Source organism: Phaseolus vulgaris, chromosome 4, assembly GCF_051622355.1.
Source record: "Phaseolus vulgaris cultivar YP4 chromosome 4, ASM5162235v1, whole genome shotgun sequence".
Taxonomy (NCBI): domain Eukaryota; kingdom Viridiplantae; phylum Streptophyta; class Magnoliopsida; order Fabales; family Fabaceae; genus Phaseolus; species Phaseolus vulgaris.
The window spans coordinates 11,192,801-11,215,815 of NC_143501.1; the positions used below are offsets into that span (position 1 = coordinate 11,192,801).

General features: G+C 30.8%; 1 protein-coding gene across 4 annotated transcripts; it reads right to left on the bottom strand.

Annotated features, from left to right (window-relative positions):
- Nucleotides 1–6,778: 6,778 nt before the first annotated feature.
- LOC137837216 (protein ABA DEFICIENT 4, chloroplastic) lies at nt 6,779–19,562 on the bottom strand. Of its 4 annotated transcripts, none has more exons than XM_068646148.1 (6): nt 19,340–19,506; nt 18,673–18,895; nt 17,649–17,749; nt 17,339–17,467; nt 16,866–16,954; nt 6,779–7,126 (listed from the first exon to the last, which is right to left on the bottom strand). In XM_068646148.1, exons 1-6 carry the CDS (start codon nt 19,382–19,384, stop codon nt 6,979–6,981), a joined length of 735 nt encoding a protein of 244 aa, XP_068502249.1. In that variant the 5' UTR covers nt 19,385–19,506; the 3' UTR covers nt 6,779–6,978. The 4 variants fall into 4 exon arrangements, with proteins under 4 accessions (XP_068502249.1, XP_068502248.1, XP_090157876.1 ...); XM_068646147.2 differs by having other exon boundaries at nt 18,673–18,913; nt 19,340–19,461; XM_090301750.1 differs by lacking the exon at nt 16,866–16,954 and having other exon boundaries at nt 19,340–19,562.
- Between the last annotated feature and the right edge of the window lie 3,453 nt (nt 19,563–23,015).

A 23,015-nucleotide genomic window follows, 5' to 3' on the forward strand; every position in this document is an offset into this window, starting at 1 on the left:
TGGAAAAAATACCAGTTACTTAACATGGTCGGAAAATGAAAAAAAGAAAGTATATTTTATGATCTCCTTTTTACCTGTGTGTATGATGATGGATTACACTCGAATTATCAATGTTTTTAAACAAAATATTAATTAATAGTTTGACTGTGGTTAAGCCGATGTAATAAGTAATAATAAAATAATTTATAAGTAATATTAATTAAATATAGCATCATAATTTTATAACTCTAAAATCTAATAAAATATCATTTTACAAGACGTTAAGTTCAAAATATACGTAGAAGTTCAGATCAAACATATCATAATATTTGAATTTGAATTTTAATAATTTGACAATATTCATTAAGACTATAAAGTTTACGTCTAGAATAAAGAATGATAAAGCAGTATCATGTAAGATTATTAAAAATAAGATAAAAAAAAATCAATATAAATGAGTAAATTGACGTTTTTAACAAAATAATTTATACTTATTTTGTAATTTTTATTAAATGCTATTTTATGTAGTCTTTAAATATTCTTTCAAATTTTTAAAATCGTAAAGTAAAAGAATTCTAGCTCGAACCAATTTTCTTGATCCATTTTGAACTGTTTTAATAACTATGGAAAGTACATGACAATTGTAGATTTTCCTTTTTTTCACTTTTATAAACATTAAAATTATCATTTTTCCTTTTCCTTTATGAAAAAGTGCTTTTTGGACTGTCAAATAATTTGGATAAGAAAATTTCTATATTTATATAATTTGAAACTAAAATATACTTTTCAATGGTATAATTTGAAATATTTATTTATTTTTTTAATTGCACAATTCAAAATTATTTTTTTTTTCATGAAAAATTTCTAGTAGTATAACTCAAATCTTTCAAATTGTATAATTTAAAAGTTATATTTTTATTTTATTTTCAGATTTTGTAATCTTTTGGAGTATGTAATAGATGGTACAATTTGAAACTATATTTTGAATTGTAAAATCTAAAATACTTTTTTCCTCGAATCCATAAATAATACAACACAGAAAAAAAATAATGACAACAATGATAATGATATAGAAATAAATTACCATGACAATTCTGTTTCATTTTCCCTTTCTTTTTATTTTTATTTGCGTTTTATGGAAAAGAAAATAGTTAGGAAATAAATAAGTACATTTTAATTGTGGCTTTTGTTTCCTCCACTCATTTCTTTTTGTATAAAAATAAATGACCACTTTGTTTTTTTTTGTTTTTATTTTATTTTATAACAGTCATAGTTTTCGAAATTTCTTTCCTATGATAGTGCAATTTGAACGAATTTTAGGACAATATCAAATAATAATTTGAGTTTGACTATTCCTGCGGAATATATTTTTTTAGAACAAAACGGTATGAATTTTGAATTGTAATATAAAAAAATACTATATTAAAAAGAATTGTAAAATATATAATCTGAAATATTTTTTTTAAGTTACAAATTGAGAAATCAAAAACCATTTTCAAAATACATAATCTATGTAATTATGAATTTCAAATTTTACAATCTTAAACACTTTTTGTTTTTTTTTTTCAATTCCACAGCTTGTAAAATAAATATAGGGTATTGGGTCTTGTCCAATTGATTCCATCCCAGACTTATTCATTTAATTCGTATTAATTTTATAATAAAGTGTTATCTTAAATTTATCTGGTTCTAACTATGCTTTATATAACTTAAAAGATTATATCTATTCTTTCAGAATATACCATCCATGTATTAATTGAAACTTGAATTATTATTTCATTCTCAACTTTACAATTAAAAAACCCTTTAAAAATCATAATTGTTATAAAATTAAAAAGAATAAAATGGTTATTTTAAGATAAATGAGATATAAAAAAATTTATAAATTATAGTGGCGCATGAAGAAAATTCCTTTAGTTTTTTTTAACCAAATGTGCAGTTTACGGCCATTCTATGAACCCAACCTATTTATTTCTGGAGACTTTTTTCTGTACCCTCATAAATTTCTTTTCTAGTCCCACAAATATAATCCATACTTTACTTTTTATAAATGAAAAAATAATTTTTAAATTATATAAATATTTTTTTTTAAATTGTATAATTCAAAAGTATTTTTTATTTTATTTTTAAATTGTGCAATTTAGATTTTTGTTTTTACTTTTAGATTGTACAATTTAAATTTTTTTTATTTCCAGATTAAGTAATCCATAAATTAATTTTTAGTTTTAAATTGTATAATTCAAAATAATATTTTGCATGTAAAAAAATTCTATAGAACACAATCAAAAGTCAATTTTTACTTGTGATTATACTATTTAGAAGTTTGCTTGACTTTTAGATGGTGCAATTTGAAAATTATTTTTTATTTAAAATATCTTTCGAATTGCACTCATTTTTCATAAAAAAGTTTTTGTATTTGTATAATCTGAGAGTTCTGGATTGTACAATTTAGAACACTTTCTTTTTTGAGTCCATCCATGACAACACACAGACAAGGCGGTGACCACTACAACAGGGTGACAATGGTGATAACAATAAGGGAGGCAATTTTGTATTTTAACCATCCGTATGGGGTACACATAGAAACTATGAGGGTTCCTTTTACTTCCTTTAGTTTTCTTTTCTAATTTTCTCATATTGAGGATAGCTACAAATACATTTTAGTAATTTTTCTTTGTAGCATACACTCTTTTACCACTTTTCTTTGTTTATTTTCATTCTTGTGTTAATAGTTATTTTTCTTGTATGGGCGAGAAATGGTCTTCCTCATAGTCTCAAATTAGTGTCAAATTTCTTTTTGGGTGATATCATCGCTTCACTCAGCAACTACCTTTTTAGGTCTGGGATAAGGGGAGTCATATCTGCAAAATGTTCTTTGACGCTCAAGTCAACTTTGATTGTTGATAGTGATAAATGTTATTAAAACGTAACATTTACTTGTCCCAAATCAATCTATTTATAGATTTGTATTAGGTCTCTGCATGGATGAGCCTCGATCAGTACATTATTATGATTAGCCTTATATTCTGAAAATGCGGTTAGTTTATGATATTGATTTAGGATTAGTGTTGTTGTTAATTATATTGTCTCATCGATTTTCTGATATGTCTTAGCGTTGCTTCCGAGACCATTTTGGTTAATTTTGTTGTCATCAATTAGATGTGTCGAGGTGACCTCGACTATTTGGTTTTGCTCATGTGGTTTCTACCATATACAGTCTTGGTCATATATGGTACATTAGCCCCCAGACTCGAGAACTTTGCTCGAGACTTTTATTTGCAAGAAAATTTTACTTGTTTTCGTTGATAGGTGTTTTACCATTTGGCCAAGATATACTCAACTACATACTAGTCACTAGACTCCTGACTCGAGGGGTGTGTCCTGAAGAGTCTAGAAGAATCTTGATACATTAGATGGAGATCTGAAATGTCATCACTCTATAAAGATCCCAGGTGATCTATCACTCATTAAACCGAAAGTCTAATTTTTTTTATAATGATAACAAATGCTAAAAGACGTGTAGTATGTATAACCATGTTCACTCATGTACAAAACAAATGAGATGTCACTTGATCGTATGAACCAAGATAAGATCCAAGTAAAATATAACTTTTCTTTCTAAAAAAAAACTTTAGAAAATTCTCTAGAATTTCAACTCTCATTTAATATCATCCAAAGTTATTTACAAAGACAACTAGGAGTTATTTATAGTCATATGCCTAAGCTAAATGAGATTCAAATGCATATAGAAATAAAAAGAAATCCTAACCTAGTAGTTTTGTATAGTTGGCCAAAAATTACAAATTTGATGGAGGGAAAATTTAAATTTCAAAATTTAAATAAAAGAAATAAAAGAAATTGGTCCAAAAACGGAGAACATGCTTCTCACACTTGGTCATACTTTCCTTGATCCCTTCACATATGTCTTGCCTTTATTTTGACTTTGTCTGACCTCGAGGCATGTGCTTAGTTGAAAGAAGCTCCTAAATGGGTTGGATGCTTTCATTCCTACCATTGAACTTCCTAACTTGCTTTCATTCCTACCATTGAACTTCCTAACTTATTTCAATGTAATAGGTCCAATTACAAAAATTATTAATTGCATCTACTTTTACAATGAAAAAAAAAATTAAAGTAAATTCTCATTTTCTAAAATTTACAAACAAAATCAAATACAATCTTCATGAATTTATCTATTTAAAATTACTTTAGATTTTTGCAGTCCATGCACTCATATTCTCCATTCTTGAAAAAAATTCATCCATGCATTTCAGAAGATCTATATGTTGAACAGGATATTCCTAATTGGATTCTAAATGAGTCTGGTCATTTCACTCTTAAATCGGCTATGACTTTTTTCTTGGAACCAGGAGTTCCAGATGGTTGGGGTAAATTCATTTGGTCTTCATCTATTCTGCCTTCCAAAACCCTAGTACTCTGGAAAAATTTTCATGGGCGACTTCCTACAGATCAACATATTCAGAATAAGGGTTTGCATATATGTTCTATGTGTTCGCTTTGTGAAAAGCAAGAGGAATCTATTCAACACCTATTTTTTGAATGTTCTAACGCATTGCATATTTGGAGTTGGGTACGACAAATTTTTCTTACTTCTCATTTCTCTAATAAGGATGATCTACTTTCTTTTATTAAGAATGATGGTAGTCCTTTGGTTAAATTGATTAAGCTTGCGGTGATAACCTTTTCTATATGGATGATATGGCGTGTGAAGAATTATGCTAGATTTCAGGATAAGATTGGGGTTTCTAAGGCTATTTCGATAATTAAAGATTTAACTTGTCTAGTGGGAAATTAGTCTAAAGCTTCAATGAAGAATGATATGTTGGACTTCAACGTGATTAAGTTTTTCGGTATTAAGACTCGTAGTGGTAAAGTTCTTCGTCCTCTTCCTATTAGATGAGAATTTCCTTCACGAGGCTGGGTCAAAATTAATACTGATGGGGCTGCTAGGGGGTATCCTGGTCTTGCTACTTGTGGAGGTATTTTTCGTGGGAGTATGGGAGAATTTATTGGTGCTTTTTCAGCGTTTCTTAAAGTTCAAACTGCTTTGGTTGCTGAGTTTTATGGAGTTGTACATGCTATGGAGGAAGCTCAAAAAATGGGACTTACTAATGTCTGGCTTGAATGTGATTCTGCCTTGGTTTGTGCTGCGTTTACTGTTAGGACTAATGTTCCGTGGATGCTTCAGAATCGATGTAATACTTGTCTTAATTTTTGTGGGACAATCAGGTTTAGGGTAACTCATATTTTTCGTGAAGGGAATGCGTGTGCTAATAAGTTGGCTAATTTAGGATTTATTCATAGAGAATCTTTTCATTGGTATAATAGACTCCCAGCTAGTCTGTTCTTAGAATTCTTTATGAATAGGTATAATCTACCTATGTATCGTTTGTGTTAACATATGGGTTTTGGTCTAGTGCCCCCATATTTTTGTATTTTCTTTCTTTTCTCTTTTTTTAATAATATTTTTTTTCATGTGATGGCAGATGATTGTTGTTACTTGAGGTGTCAGCTTAGCTGAGATGTCAAGTTGCATAGTGATGCCTAACACGAAAACTTTATAAAAAAAAAAGAAGAAATTAAGGTTAAGTTAAATCAAGAAGAGCATGAATTGGTTTTGAAAACTTCTTAAAGATATTAATCGCTTCTTAAAATCTTTTAAAAACAAATCTAATAATGATTAATTGCGAAATCAAGATCGATAAAGATTGAACATTTACTTTAGGTAATTTGATATATTTGGTACATTAAGTTGAAATAGTCAATTTAGTTATTATTGTTATCAAAATTATCTGTATAAAAATTATGTAATGCATGACAAGGTTGAAGTTTGTGCCAAACAATGTTTTATTAAATTTTTTCATGTTGGTTAATGCAAGAATTGACACAAAATTGTATTTTTTTTTTATGTTAATTCTTGTTTTAACTGACGTAAAAGCTTTCATTTTCTAACGATCACAATCAAAGTAAAATGAACTTCTTACACAAAATGATTAATCGACATAAATTAAGTATTTTTTTTAAGTTACTCGTCTGTATAAGTTATCAAAGTGACATAATCTGATCCAAATAACTAACTTAAATGACTATTTTTCACTAGTACTAATAATTGTCATTTCCTTAATCAACATACCTCTTTTATTGGAGACAATTAGATGTTATATTTTCAAGCATTGAAAATAATATCTTTTAAGTTAAATATTTAGTTTTTTTTTTGTCTCAATAATTTTAATTAATACATTAATTTGATTATGACAATTAGTCTACTACTTTTTTAAATTAAATACATTAACGTGCTAATTTTGACAGTTATACATATAGTTAGGCATACAAATATCTAAAAAAACATACATATTAAATATTAGAATTTTTTAAAATATCAATTTCAAAGATATCAAAAAAAGTTATTTAAAATTACCTAAAAACTAAATGAGAAAAACATAACTTTTATAAAAAGTTCGTTATTTATATAACAAATGACATGCTATATTTTAAATAAGCACCGTGATACAATATCAGGAATATTTGGATAAACATTTTTCAATAAATACACTTTTATGAAATAAACATAATGAACTAAATTTTTTAGACACTACTAAAAAGTTATTAAACAAAAATTATTTTTAAAAAAATAATAATTAATTATTATATTAACTAAATTAGATAATAATTTAAAGAGTTAAAATATTATTAGTATCTAAATTAGTTTTTATTATTTTATTAATAATATTTTTTTTTTAAATTTTAAAATAATGTATAATATAATCAATATGCAAACTGGAGAAAAAGATGTAAATGAACTAGAAAAGATAATTTATACAAGATAATTTATACACTTGAGATTGAATTAAAAGTACTAACAATATGATATTTTGATTGAGGAGGGAAAACAATTCCAATGAGAATTACAAGGTTAAAAACTTGAAGATGAGTTTCTGAAGTTGTTAAACTTGAAATGAAATTGTTCTTTGGTTTCTTCTATAATCCATGGTTGTTTTGTCTGCTACTTTTAGTGATTGCTTTGGTGATGAGATGAGTGAGAACCCCAATAGGGCAAAAGAACAAGCACAGACAAACTGAATGCCGTGTCTCAATTTCATTCTCAAGTCCTTCCAGAAAAACATGCCTGGATTTATAGACACATATATGTCAAACCAAATCAATGAGAAAACAATTTACCAATACGAAGGAGGAACATTATCACTCTAAAAAATTATTAAATAAATAAAAAAAAATAATAATTAATTAAAATTAATATTATTTTATAAATTAAAAATATTATTGATATTTAAATTAGTTTGTATTATTAATAAATAATTTTTAAATTAATATTTAATTAATTATCAATGTTTTAACTATCAATTATTTAAATTCTAAAACTGATAATTAAAATTTTGATAACTAATTATATATTAATTTAAAAATTATTTACTAATAATAGAAACTAATTTAGATATCAATATTTTTTTTTATTTACTAACATAATATATAATTTAGTAAATATAATAACTTTTTTTTACAATTGATTTTTATCTAATTGCATGGAATGATACATGGAAACAAAACAAAAGAGGAAGATAGGTTTTTATTGACTAAATTTAGTTGTAGTGCTTTGATTATTTTATTAACTTTTATTGTATTAAGGAAGAGAACAGTCAAATAGGTTATATTGATCCATGGACAGCTCCATTACATCCCTAGAGAAGAAATCTAAACAAGTAATTAGAATTAACTTTTGTCTAGATACACTGAACAGACGAGCAATTTCTTAAGGTTGACACAAAGGATGTATATATAGCATACTTATGTTATTAACCTCATGAATGCAGTTACAAGTAAACATAAAAACATATTCTCTCTTGGTGGGACTGTGATTTTCTAATGGATTACTACGTTGAATGCGTGGAATCATTAACATGTCACTAACTAACTCATAAGCTTTCTTGGTAGAAAAACTACCATTTAGTTTTTTACTCCAAATGACATCATGCTCCCCCAAAGATTCAATCAAATCACATATCTCCTTAAACAATCACTCCATTACTGGAATCAATTTATCTTCCACTCTCTGTATTAAATAACAAAATCAACCACTACCACATATATTGTTATTTATAATGGATAAATTCTTGCAACTAGCATTATTATCCCGTGACAAAAACCATGGCTAAAGTCATAATGGAATCATAGCCTTTAACTTGTTGTGAGCTTCCGTATAAATAGTTAAATCCCAATGAATTGTGTTGCAGAGCTGTTATGATCTTAAATAAAAAGAGTTGCAATTTAATTTTAAGTTATAAATTTTGGTCTAGTAGTAAGAGTTTGATCCAAAAATTGGTATCAGAATCAAAATCACGAGTTTGCTTTTCAGCGAGGCAATTGTTGAGGAAAATATTGTTATAGGTGTCATCAATTATCTCGTAGTATAAACACGTAGACTAACTCATTATCAAATTGTGACATTTGTGCTACCACATTCTTAAATAAAAAGAGTAGTGATTTAACTATAGGCTATAACTTTTGTTCTAATATTAAGTGCCCAATCCAACATAATCGATTCTTCACATATGATATGATGACCAATAATAACACCCTATGGTGTTAAATGGATTAATCAAAGAAGTTGTCTATATATATATATATTTCTTATAATGTTTAGGAATTAGAGTGAAATAATATTTCCACATTTGTAGACAATAAAGACTCAAATAAGAATATTTGACTACTTGATTTGTAAGAACTAATTCTTTTAATTAGTTGTTGATTTTTTGTAATTTTTTTACTCATGGTTGTATTTAATTTTGAATAAAGATGTCTTTTAAAAAATATGGACTAGATATAATCTTGGAAACTACCTAGCAAAACCAAATTATCAGGGATAAAATAGAAATAACTTAAGAAAGCAAAAAAACTATTTATAAAAGAAGAAAAAAAATTAAAGTTTGAGGAAGGTGATCATGTATTCTTAAGAGTTTTTTCTCATATTGGTATTTTAAAGTTTTCATTGTATTGGGAGAGTTGTACAAGCTCAAAATTTGAGTATGAGATTTGTTGGTCCCTTTCAAATTCTTGATATAGTTGACCAAGTAGCTTATAAAGTTGCATTGCCACCACCCTTGTCTATCATCATAATGTTTTCCATGTTTCTGAACTTTGGAAATACATAATATGTTATTAAGTGTCTTTTTGTTAAAACCCAACCTTATGAACCCGAACCTGTTTGAATTCTTTATCACAATGACAAATACACTTAGAAACAAGACCATTCATTTATTAAAGGTAATTTGGACGGGACATTGTGTGGAAGAAGCTTACAAGAGAAGGAAAAATACATATGATTTCACTATTCATACCTTTTTGAGTAATATATGTATGTTTTTCCAATTTTTGAGGACAACATTTATATAAGGAGGGAGGGAGGGACAACATTTGAGGACATATAAGGAGGGAGGGAGGGACAACACTTGAGGACAAAATTATTTTTCACGATTTTAGGTAGGAGAGTAACTTAGGCTCTTTTAAACATAGTTGTAGAATGCCTTTACTCAAGAAAATTCGTTCAATCGTTTTCAACCCGCCCAACCCTTTTAAATTCCACTTATTCGTTTTCAATCCACTCAGCCATTTTCAAATGTGATTAGCGAATATTGTTGTTAAGTGCCCTAATTTTCAACCTCGGGAGTTGATCTTTTGTGATAATTGAGATCACCTCAGTGGATTAGTATCTACTCAACATAGTAAGGTGGTGACAAGGTAATTTTTGGTGATATGTTCAACGAATTTGGATATGTTTAGGGAATTGGAATTTGTAAGTTAGGTATAATTAGTCATAAGTTGTTTTCTTATCTCTTTTTGCATAAAATAGAGCTAAGAGCTAAGGGATACAATTTTTCCTTACCACCTGAGATACGAGGATCACAAGATTCTTCCTTCTCTCCTTTTCCTTTTTGAATCCAAACCAACAAGAAGATGACCAAGGACTCAAATTACCATTCACACTATGAAAAGTCATCTCAACTTTCATGTGAAGACCCCACCAAGGATCTAGCAGACCTCACCAGAAAGAGAAATGAGCAAAAAACCAGGACATCAAATGTTCTTCCTTCTAGTCTTCTTAAGAATAAAACAAGTTGTAAATAAATTGGGCTAACTTTAAGGGGTCCAAATAGCAAGATAGGCTAGAATAGGTGCCTTTAGCATAATAAGGGGGTGTAGTTACCATTTGAACTTGTTTTTGAACTAGTTTTTAGAAGAAGTGGCTTAAGGTGTGGTTTTTACGTAGTCAAACCCTAAAGGCAGCCCCCTCATACATTTACCATCCTACCCTTGCTTTTCGTTTTCCAAGACACCATCTCCTATAAATAGGGTGCCTTCCTCCTTGTATTTTCATGTTGAATTTTATAGAAGAAGGAAAACTCGCACAAATTGTGTGAGGCTAGTTTGCTCTAAACATTAGGTCTTATCTTGAGTGAGTTGAGAACTCTCAAGTGGCGACACACTCTACACTCATCTTGGAGAACCACACTCCAAGTAGCGTTTCCAACTCTCTTCCATCACCATAAGCATTCTTCCTTTCATCTCTTCTACCATTTCCATACGCCACTTTCATTTGTGTTTCCTATATTTGTTTTGCTTCATTCTTCAATTCGGTTTCCATCATGCTATTGTGTTTCCTTTCATGTCTTTCAATTTTCGCACTATGCATCATTGTCACCTTATTATGTGATTTTCCTTTTTGCCTTTGGAAGTGAACCTTCACCCTTACTTAACCACTTGGTTAGGTTCTTGTCCAGTGGGAATCTTCCATAGGTCTCACCATATAATTGTTAAAAATCTCAATAATAAGTAAAGTGGCACCTCTAAAATGGAAGAATCTAAAATCAACTCACATCACTTGCGCATATCCACTATTTCCTTTCATCTTTCTCTTTAAGTTCTATCAATCATTCATCATTTTAGGTGAGTGGTTCTCCTATCTTCATCTTTTCTTTTATGTGGTATGAGATGTGACCTAGAATAAATATAGGGTCATCGGTTGTGAAACCCTAACCCTTGGAATCATTTTCAAAGATATATGTTGTTTTTTAAACCTTCCTTCAGAGTTATTTCTACTATCACTACTCAAAAGTAGTACTTATATATAAAGACATTTGAGTATAATATTATATCTTATGAAATATTTTGAGAGATATTGAATGTTGTCATTCCATTTAAATTGAAACCAAGTTCCTAATGGGTTGAAGCTTTATGTGTGGTCCTTATTTCATGAGTTGTTGAAGAAAACATTGTAATGTATGCTTGTTAAAAACATATCCATAAAAAGATATACTACAAGAAAATCATTAAATAGAAACCAATTTTAGAGACAAAAAATAATTAGTTACTATATTGACTAAATTAGAGACTAAAAAAATTATTGGTTTCTAAATTAGTTTTTCATTATTGATAAGTACTTTCTAAATTGGTATCTAATTAGCTACCAATGTTTTTGCTACCAAATTTAGAATCTAAATAATTGGTAGTTAAAACCTTGTTAGCTAATTAGATACCAATTTAGAAACTATTTATGAATAATTGAAACTAATTTAGAAACCAATAATTTTTCCAGTCTCTAACATGGTCTCTAATTTAGTCAATATAACAACTAATTATTTTTTGTCTCTAAAATTGGTTTCTATTTAATGATTTTCTTGTAGTGATATTTACATCTCTGTCATTGAGTAACTTCCTAAGTTGCCTAGTAATGAACATCATTTTTCTCACACTTAGAACATTTAGTGATAGTTTTCCTGGACTAAAAATATGTATAAATCACTATCTTATATAGGATTCATCTAATTGTGTTTATTTTGGCCTTAACTTTTGTAATTGTGAATTTTGTATTTTTAGTCACAATATACAGTATAATATTACATGGAGTAGACGATATGAGTAGAGGATTTAGAGAATAAAATTTACAATATCACATAAACGGAATTGAAAACAAATCATTTGCAAAAATAAGAAGAAACAAAATTCGCGATAAAACTGGATATATGAATTTGTGAACAATATATGAACCAAAATATAATTTTGAGATCCTTGGACTAAAGAAACTTATAAAAATATGTAAGCTTCAAGGAGAAATCTTCAAGCTTCACTCTGGATATGTTCGTAAAACAAAAAAAATTAGTGTTTTCTTATTTTTGTCTTTGTAATTCTTTTGTTTTTCTTTCAGATGGAATGCTAAACTCTTTTGGGTTGATTTTCCTGTGATTTTACAATGATTTATGAAGTTTTAGTTCAATAAAGTGCTTGTTCTTAAAATTCTTTGTAGCAGATTGTGTTAGATAGTGTGATCTTTTTTAATTTTGGTTTCGGTTGAAGAATTGGTTTTAAATGTTTGTTGGTAATTCAAAAAAATTCTTAAATTTTAGTTCTTGCTTAGTTTGTTGTAATCAATATTTTGTTTTCTTAATTCAAGAGATAAAAGATAAACATCTTATGAGTAGATGCATGGAGACAAGTAAGATACTGAATACATCAGTAGACGTTTGTTATGCTAATAAGATTCTGTTGAATTTGATTAACGCTTGTTTGATTAAGTTCAACTTTGTGTGTGAATTGAAAGAATGATAATCTTAAGATAATCAATGACGAATTCACTGCTAAATGAACTTGAGAGCGAACCTTCTTTCTTTACTATTTTTCATCGTCTATTTTAGGTTTTTGTACTAAACATCCTTAAACCCCTTTTTATCTTTGCTATTATTTCTAACTTTTATTTTTTTTAGATGAATTACAAACACTAATTGACAGGATTTACTATTGAATTCGTTGGGAGACAACTTGGGATTAACTAACCCTACTTATACTATCATCTCTTTGGTGTTAAACAATCTAGCAGTGCATTAGATGGTCTACACTGAATGTGCTTTTATTTTGATTGTAAAACAATAATGAACACCTATTCATTTTTTTTGGAAAGATCTTTGTATATTTTCCTTTTCTAAATTGATATGTACATTTATCTAGTTTTATAACATACTTAACCACTATACTTTATCTATTAGTTTTGTACTATTTTTTTTGGACAAAAAAATGTATACCAATTGTTATATAAATGTTACTTTATGGTAAATTTTTTTACTAACATATATTGTTGTATATCTTATGCTCATATTCTCTATAGGGTGTTACATTATCTCTTTATATTGGTGATCTTTTTGTTGTAAGAAGTCACATGAAATTAGTTGACATGTTTGAATAAGATATGAAAAATGCTTTTGAAATGAAACACTTCGAAATGATGACATTCTTCCTGGGTATGTAGGTTTAACAAAAGCAAAATGCAACATTTGTATGTAATAAAAAGATGTAAAATAGGTTCTTATGAAGTTCAAGATGAAGAGATGTTGTAACATCCAAACTTTGTTTAGGATACTAGGTAGGAAAGTCCCCTCGCCTTTTTTAAACATGGTTTCAAAGTGCCTTCAATAAGAAAAAATTGCTTAGCGGGTTGACTCTGCTCAACAAAATTATGCAAAAAAAGGTTTTGGAAGTTTTTCCACATAATTACGTTCAATCTAGCTCAGATATGCTCAATCCATTTTCAACACTGCGCCAAAATTTCCTCTGCAACAAATTGAGAATTGGGAATTAAGTGTAGGTTAGATCCGCTCAGTGCAGGATAACTTGGCTTAGCCAGTTTTCTACACTACCCAAAAAATTGCCTCTAGAGTACATCCGCTCAATACACGGAGGCTACACTCATCAAATTTTCCTTATTGAATATATATTTTTTTCCATTCTTTCTCTTTGGAGTGAATCTGCTCAAGGCACAAGGGCTACGCCTAGCGGATTTAAGGGGTGGTAACATAACTTTTAGCAATCTTCGTAGTGTTTTGGGATTCGCTCAACAAATTGACCCCTCTTAGTTTATTATAAATAACCTTAAGTTTTTATTTCTACATATTTTGATACATAACAAAGTTGAGAACTAAGAGAGAAAATGTCCCCTTACCACCTAAAGCACAAGGAATCAAGAGATTCTTCTTTCTTCCATCTTTCCTTGCTTCTCCATCACTTCTTCTCCTCAGCCTCTTCAAGTTCTAATGACCAATTTTCTGTCTAGGTGAGTGATTCTCTTATTTTCATCATATTTCTCCTTTTATGGTAAGAAGTGTGACATAGGAGAAGTATAGGGGCATGGTTATGAAACCTAGCCCCTAGAATCATTTCCTAATGAGATATATTGTCTTTTAAACCTTTCTTATGAGGTATTCCTAGAATCACCATTATTCTTTCATATGAAGATTTTTTAGTATAATATTATGCCTTATGAAATATTTTATGAGAATTTTTTAAAGTTACTGAGTATAGTTAATTTTTAAGTATAGTTAATTTTTCACAAGTTGCTTAGAAAATAAATGGTAAAGTATGCTTGCAAAACATGTATCATTCAAAGAGCATTCATATGTCTGTTTTTGAATAAATTTGAGAGGATATAAGAGCCTCCTAGGTTTGAATTCCTTAGGGGGTATAAACATTGGGAATTAATGACACAAAGGAGAAGGACACCTCTTAGAAAGTTTGAACTCAACATTATGCCAAGAGGATGGAAGAAGAAAAGTTAAATATATTTTTAGAGACAAACACACCTTATTATTTCTTGAGTTAAATTCAATTACTTAGATATATGTGAGATATGATTTCTTTTATTGCTTTTGAAATAGCAACTTGTGAAATGTTTAATGATGTACTAATTTATTGTATGTTATATTTCCACTCACGAAGTTAATCTCACACAGTTTTATATATTCCATATGAACATGTTTGGAAGTAAACTATACAGTATGAAGTATGAAACAACTTTTAGGTTTCATTCAACTTCTGAGTTTATAAGTTAACTTTTGTAAAGATCTTTGTATTAATTTCCCTTTTGTTAACAAATATGTATAATTATTTGGATAAACTTTTAGTTTGATCTTGTAAGTATGTTATGTAAATGTTTCTTTGTGTAAAATTCTTTATTCACATATGTTATTATTTATGTTATGCCTAAATCCTCACTAAGGTGTTTTGGAAGTAAACCAGTTGCTCTTTCGATGAATCAAAACGAGAAATTTCACAAAGAAAATGGATCTGAAGGGGTTGATGAAGGTTGTACAAAATTTTGATAGGATGTTTGATGTACTTAACAACAACTACAACTAGGCCATATATTATACATGCTATAAGTTTACTATCAAGGTACATGCATTGCGCTAGATAAATTCAATTTCAGGCAGCAAGAAAGATTCTTAGATATGTAAAAGGCTCAATTGATATTGGAATAAGGTCCAACCAAGTTAAAAATTTCAATGTTCTTAGATATTTTGATAGTATACCTAAGACTATTGTTTTACTCTCGATTCTAGATTTTTCTCATGATGTTCAAAATAGTAAGAAATTATAACTTAAACCTTTGTTGTTGTTGAGTATGAACCAAACTCTTTGGTTTAGAAAACTAATGAAAAACTTGCACGTGGAACAGACACAAAGCATATAGGTATTGGTTGACGTCCAAGTTGTTGAACAAGATGGTTTGATGTCTCCAAATCTAAGTGGAAAAGCTTGAAGACCTTGCTGTTGTGTGTGTGTGTTGCCTAGTTGTTTGAAACTTGTTAATTCACTCCTTAAGATGATCCAAATTCATTTGAATCTTTAACATTTTGAAAAAATGGGTTTTCTAAAAGGAAGTGAAATTTCAAGAGGTTGAAATTTTGAATAAATAGGTTGTTTGACACTTAGTGGATTTTAAAATGATTTGGAAAAGCTTTGTCTTTGCCTTTACTGTCAAACAAATTTCAACAGATGGAAATTTCGAATCAACAGGTTGTTAGACACTTAGTAAATTTTAAAATGATTTGGAAAAACTTTGCCTTTGCCTTTGCTGTCAAACAAAAATCAATCGATTGTTTCGATAAATCAATCGATTCTTTTTATGAAACCTTAACATAATTTTTTAAGTGGTTTTTCTGTTTTAAATGATTCCAACAGCTTTTGGTTTTTTGTTTTAACTGTTTTAACCATTTGATTGAAAGATAAAAAGGTTGTTTACGCTCCTATGCATGAAAAATGTGAGAGAGATCAATCAAAAACAATTTTCAAGTTTTCAAAGAGCTTTTGGATCATCTAAAGTGTGGAATAAGATTGGGTCTTGTATTTTGAACTTTAATCTTGTGATTTACCCAAGCGTATTCTATTCCCTACTTCCTTGATAATTGTATTTCTGTACTTGTGTTGCCAATAAGTGTTGTGTGTTCTTGAGGGGATCAAGATCAACATTCTTGGTGAGGTTTTTGCCAAGGAGTGGTGTGTGTTCTTGAGGGGTTCAAGATCATCATTGTTGGTGTGTGTAGCTTGTAATCTAAGGTTGATTACGTAATGAATTCTCAATGATTTCTGAGGACTGAATGTAGATCTTGGTTAAGAGTGAACCAATATAAACATTCTGTGTGAATCTCTCTATACTTACACTCTTTACCTACTCCTATCCTTAGGTCAGATGAATTTTGAGAAACATTTTGAATAAAAAATAATATAATTACTACAATTGTATTTATTCTCGAGAGCTCCTCAATCATGTATTAATCCTTATATGATTAAAAAATGCCCCTATCATAACTTATTAATCGATATGGGATTCATCATCGTTCTGGAAATGTGACATGCCACTTCAGAATGGTCGCTAAAGTGACATATCTAAATATATGTCACATCATTACTATAAGTTTAGGATGAAAATCAACAATTTTGTATTTTATAGAACTAAAATCAAATTCAATTATATTTATAATGACTATAAACGTACTTAATTCAAAACAAAATTAAAGATTTATAACCTTGCAGCATAGAGATCAATAACCAAAAGGTGAATCCAAGCTGAGGCTAAAGTGATCTCACTGGAGAACATTTTCCCTATACTAGTCAGCTGCACCAAGTATAAAGGAAGATAGCACAGTAATATATCAATGTTTTGGACATGGAAGTTTAACTTTAGGCTTAATAGCACTTTTAGTACTCAAGAATTGTAATTGTGTGATTTTGGTTCCATGTTTCATTTAGACCATTTGGCTAAAAGTATAGAAAATTGAGATTTGAGTCTCTCAAATTTCATGTGTTAACTGAGATATCAGAACTTTGTAATTTAAATCCCTCCACCAATTGGAACTTGGTGAGGTGAGAAAGACTTTTTGCATGTTTAGAAAGCCAAAATTGCACAACTATGATATTTGGATAGGGACTAAGATGGTACAATTAATCCTTATGAGGCCAAAAGTGCAGTTAAGTCTTAACTTTATTGATGAATACATACCTCTGGTAGCAAATATTTGCTTGCAAAAATAAGTCCAGTTGTCTCAGGGGTCCAAGAAAGGTGCAATAAATATGCATATAGAACACCAAGCCCTATATATGGTACACTACTTTCCATACACTTCTTAGTCTGCATTTTTTGATTCCAGGAAAATGAATCAGGCACATCACATGAATTACAGAAATAAAATTCTATTAGATGAAAGAATATCAGAACACACCAAACATATATATACTCTAGTTCTGTAGGACAAATATATAGAAAGAAGAAAAAGCATACATGCATATCAGCTTATAACATAGAAACATACTAATTCAGATTTTGGAGCTACAACCATGAGTGTGTAAAATGGAAGCACAGCTGTTGTTCCTAGTGTAAAGGCAGTGCTAGCAAGTTCTGATCCTGACAACCCTACATTATGAAGGTAGAAAAATGAATATAGGAAACTTATATAGCTCTATTCATTTTCCTAAAATGCAGACTATAAATAAGTTGAAGATATGAAGCTTGTTATACCAGAACAAGGAATATTCAATTAGATTAATACAGAGAGCATAAATGATACTTAGGGAGTTTATGATAATTTAATGTTACTGTTTGTCATGTGTATAATAGACACCCTCATTCACATTATATTTTGCATGAAAATAGAAACCATAGAAACAAACTTTTGTACACTAAAACCAAAATGGTTTTAGGAAATTCAGACCCTCAAATGAATTCCCCTATGCCTGATGAGAGAAGAAAGTGAAAAGAAGACAGAAAAGAAGATTTCCAACCTAGCAGAATGAACAAGTTCCAAATTTTTATCAGGTATAACATTTGCTCTCTTCCAATATGTACTTTAAATGTTAAAAGGTCAATTTATAGATAATTGTTTTTGCTTTGAGTGTGTATATAAATCCTTTATGCTGTAATTTTACAAGTTAAAAAACTAAATTTGCTAGTAGGATAAAATAAACAATTTTAACATAAGAATCAAAGTATCCAAATATCTAACACTTGTAACAGAAATTGCTCACAAGCAATTGGTTGTCCTATTGAATTGTAAATGGTATCAGTTAAACAATAAAGTGAGAATAAATTGCACCAATGTACTATATTGATCAGAATCCAAGGGAAAATTTCGTGGGGAAAATTGACAGTACACACTCAAAGAAACTTATTTTTGCAAGGTGGCAGGTGATAACACCATATTTGTGCAAAACCAGAATGCTAAAAGTGTAACTTTATGAGAGTTCTTAAATTGATTTGGACCAGCACCTGGCACACTAATCTTGATATGGTGAAAATGATTATCAAAATTAGTAAACGTGGCACAAAATAAGCATTACATGAAGCATATACACGACGGGCTTTTCGAAAAGGAACCAATGTCAAGATTTTTGGTTTCATAGCAACTCTTGATCCTCCTATGAAACTCCAATCTCTGATTAAGCTGACTCTACTTCTCTGACTAAGTGGACTCTGGTTACAAAGTTCAGGCTGAGCACCATTACTTCTGATAGGGAAAGGAAACTTTTGCTCCTTCTCAACTGTACCACAAGATTTTTTAGCCTGCCACAAGTGATTAATCTATAAGAAATACACATGTTTCAATTGTAAGCAACTTTCTTGAACACTCAAATACACATGTTATCTAACCATCAGAGTAAATAAACTACAAGATCCATCTAAACCTCTTGAAATAACCAAGTTGTGAAAATGATCATTGAATTACATCAGTCCTGTTTAATATGCCCATGAAAGTACCTTTTGAACAAAAACCATACAAGTTTTATATGTGCAAGACAATTTTGTGAAACAAAGAACAAATTTTTGACATAGCCATTTGCATATAAACAAGTGCATAGAATGGCAAACATATATCACCAATATGAAAACATGCTTAAGTGCCACTTTCTTTTGTAATGTTATATTCATTCAAGTCCAAAACATCCAACATTAAAATGAAGAAAGAAACACTGAGAGAGAGCATTTATCAGAGACTGGAAACTGTACCTTCAATGGTAATGGAGAATGGCAGAAGAAAGAAGAGAAAGCCATGATTGAAGCAAAACCAAAAAATTGACACCCAATAGTACTTACATTGAGCAGCAATGGCTAAATCATATATAATATAATATAATGCATAGCAGATAAAGGTGACAGGACTTTCCACTTGATGAGAAACAAAGTAGAAGAAAAACAAAACCAGAAAAAAAAAAGATAGAAAAGAGTAAATGTCCACTAATTGCAAAGAGTTAGAGTTGTATGGAAGACAGGTAAAGGCATATAGCACCAAAAAGTTTGCTAAAAAAAAGGACAGCATCTACAATCCACTTGCATCATCTTTTGTCTGTTACACACTTATATTTCTCTGTTGGAGTTATAATTCAGTTCTTTATTAAGATGGTTACGTATCCTAGAGTTGACCAAGGGAAGAAAGTAAAGAGTTAATTGGTCACTTTTACCACTTGCCTTGCTTTCTTTTCCTTCATGTAAAATGTGCATTTATATAACGGCAAACATCAAATTACAGCTATATCACTTTAGATAAAAAGCAAACGTGTCATAATTTTATATCATGATTATTAATGTCCAATTTCTTTCAAAATGAATAATAATAATAATAACGGAATCAAATTATTTATATTTTAGTACTATTTACAAAATATTATGTCAATACTGATATATAAATAAGATAGTAAATCATTTTAAGTTAATATAACAGTTGGTATATAGCATCTATTAAAAACAAACTTTCAACCTAATATAGTGAACTTTTGAAAAAAAATTATGATTGAATTAAAATTTATTAAATGGTGTATTACAATACCATGAAAGTAATTATTTATTTTCAACTTTACTCTCTTCCTGTATATCATTGCTATTTTTACCTAAAATAATAAAGTTTTTTATAACAAAAGAAAGAAAAAATTTTAACCACGCTCAAAAAACACTTGTTAAAGCCTTTGAAAGGATTTTTTTTTTCTTGAAAAGAATATCAAAATTGTAGATATTGGTGTAAGGAACTCTTTATAATATGTGTTTTTTTTATGGTTATATAGAATATCTTCTAACTACTAGTTAGAAGGGTCACCTTCTAGTTCCCAGGAGATGTAGATATGTGTGATAGTATGAGTCTTTTATAACTCATTTGGTGAACCGGTAGTTTGGTGCATACAAAATCCAACCATATCTTAGTTTTAATCATTTAAATGAATTTATTTTAAATTCAAATCCATATTTTTGAATTTTAAATCCAATCCATTGGATATGGATTAGATATAGATTATAGATTTTGATTTGGTCCGATCCAAGTTAAGCCAAGATAATCCAGTCGATGTCGAGCCGAATGGGCCCGGGCCGATGTCTAACCGAATAGTCCTGGACCCATATCAAGCTGAGCATGCCCGAGCTGATTTCGAGCCAGGCGCGCTTGGGCCGTTGTCGAGCCGAGCATTCCCGAGTCGATGTCGAGTTGAGCTGGCTCGGGCCGATATCGAGTCGAGCAACCCGGGCTGATGTCGAGTCGTCGGGCCCGCGCCGATGTCGATCTGAACGGGCCAGGCTAATGTCGAGCTGAGCAAGCTCAGGCCGATGTCAAGCTGAACGGGCACGGGCCGATGTCCAGTGGAGCGGGCCTGGGCTGATGTCGAGTCGATTGGGCCCGGGCCAATGTCGAACTGAACCAGCCTGAGCCAATGTCGAGTCTTCCGAGCCCGGGCTAATGTCGAGTTGAACGGGCCCGAGTCGATGTCGAGTGGAGCAGGCCCGGGTTTATGTCGAGTCGATTAGGCCCTTGCCAATGTCGAGCCGAGAAGGCTCGGGTCGATGTTAAGTCGAGCGGGCTCAAGCCGATGTCGAGTTGTCCGGGCCCAGGCCATTGTTGAGTCGTCTAGGCCCAAACCGATGTCGAGTCGTCCGGGCCCAGACCGATGTCGAGTCGTCCGGGCCCGGACTGATGTCGAGTCGACCGGGTTCAGGTCGATGTCGAGTCATCCCGGCTTGAGCCGATGTCGAGTGGAGAGGGCTCGGGCCGATGTTGAATCATCTAGGCCCGGGCCATTGTCTAGTCAATTGGGGCCGGGCCGATGTCGAGCCGAGCCGACCCAAGCCAATAGTCTCCCAGGCCCGGGCTGATGTCGAGCTAAATGGGCTCGGGCCGATGTCGAGTCTTCCGGGTCCGGACCGATGTCGAGTCGTCCGGGTTCAGGATGATGTCGAGCCGATGTCGAGCCGAGCGGGCCCAGGTCAATGTCAAATCGATTGGGCCCTGGCTAATGTCGAGCCGAGTGGGCCCGGACCGATGTCAAGCCGAGCGGGCCCGAGTCTATGTTGAGTCAAACGGGCTCGGGCTGATGTCGAGTCGTCTGGGCCCGGGCCGATGTTGAGTCGTCTGGGCTCGGGCCGATGTCGAACCGAGTTGGTCCGCGTTCAGGTTGAGTCGGCTTAGGCCCGGTTCGAACCAAGTTAGTTTGTGTTCATATCAAAATGGATTTAATGTAATTGAGAAAGTGGATTTAATCTAATTAACAAAATGGATTGAATCTAGATTTAATCCACTTTAAATGGATTTAAAAAAGATCCATTTAAATTTGATCTACTGAAAATGGATATGGATTTTAAATCCAATCCATTTATTTGTATTTGGATTAGATCTAGATTAGAATTTGAAAAGTTCAATCCATGACCACCCCTATTAGTTTGTTATTCTTTTTTGTATTTCTAACTAACTTGTAACGATATTTTTAACATGACCACCCCTATTAGTTAGTTATTCTTTTTTGTATTTCTAACTAACTTGTAACGATGTTTTTAACCCAGTTGTAATTATTGTAAGTTGTAAAGAATACAATGAAGTTCCTTATGTAACCCTTATGACAAAATATATGAGCAACCATTCCTCTTTATCTTGTTTTGTGTATTTTTTCTCTGTCGTCTCTTGTTGATGTGATTTGCAATCAATAATGCATTGTTTTTGTCATTGTTCTTCGAACTCATTTCGAAACAAGGTGTATAACAAAATGGTATCTATGAGACAAAAGGTAAAATACACAAGAAGGGATGGTTGAATTGTGTATTAAAAAATTTCATAACAATTTGTAAGAAGAATGTCTAATATTATCAATAAAACCAAGTTTTAGTTGATAGATTCACTATCAAGATATTTTCACAAATCTTGTTTAGAAAGAAACTCCTTCTTTATCGAGTTTAATAGAACTTTATAATACGTAATTTGAAAGAGTTAAAGGGGAAGAAAGAATTACACTTTAGATTCTAATACTTGTTCGGCTATAACTGAAATTATATATGTCAAATTCTTGATCAACACAATCAAGTTCCACTAAGCATACTAATTCTGCAAGATGCAAACTGAGTATTCTTTGGACCTCAACTACTTCTAGATAAACAACTGAGTATTTTCGGGAATAGTGATCACTCTTAGCTACGATACTGAGTATTCTTTGGAACAACAATCACTCTTTGACTAAAAACTTGACTACATGAGAAATGATCAAAATATCATAGGGTAGTTAACTAAAAGAGAGTTAATATTTATGTTCACTCTTTTAGGTTACTAAAAAACACTAACGCCTTCTATCAACAGGTTAGATTGCAAACTTTTTTTATAACCTCCTCTTTGTCCCATAGCAAGTGGAACTCCAAGGATTTGAAAATTCTTCCACTAACC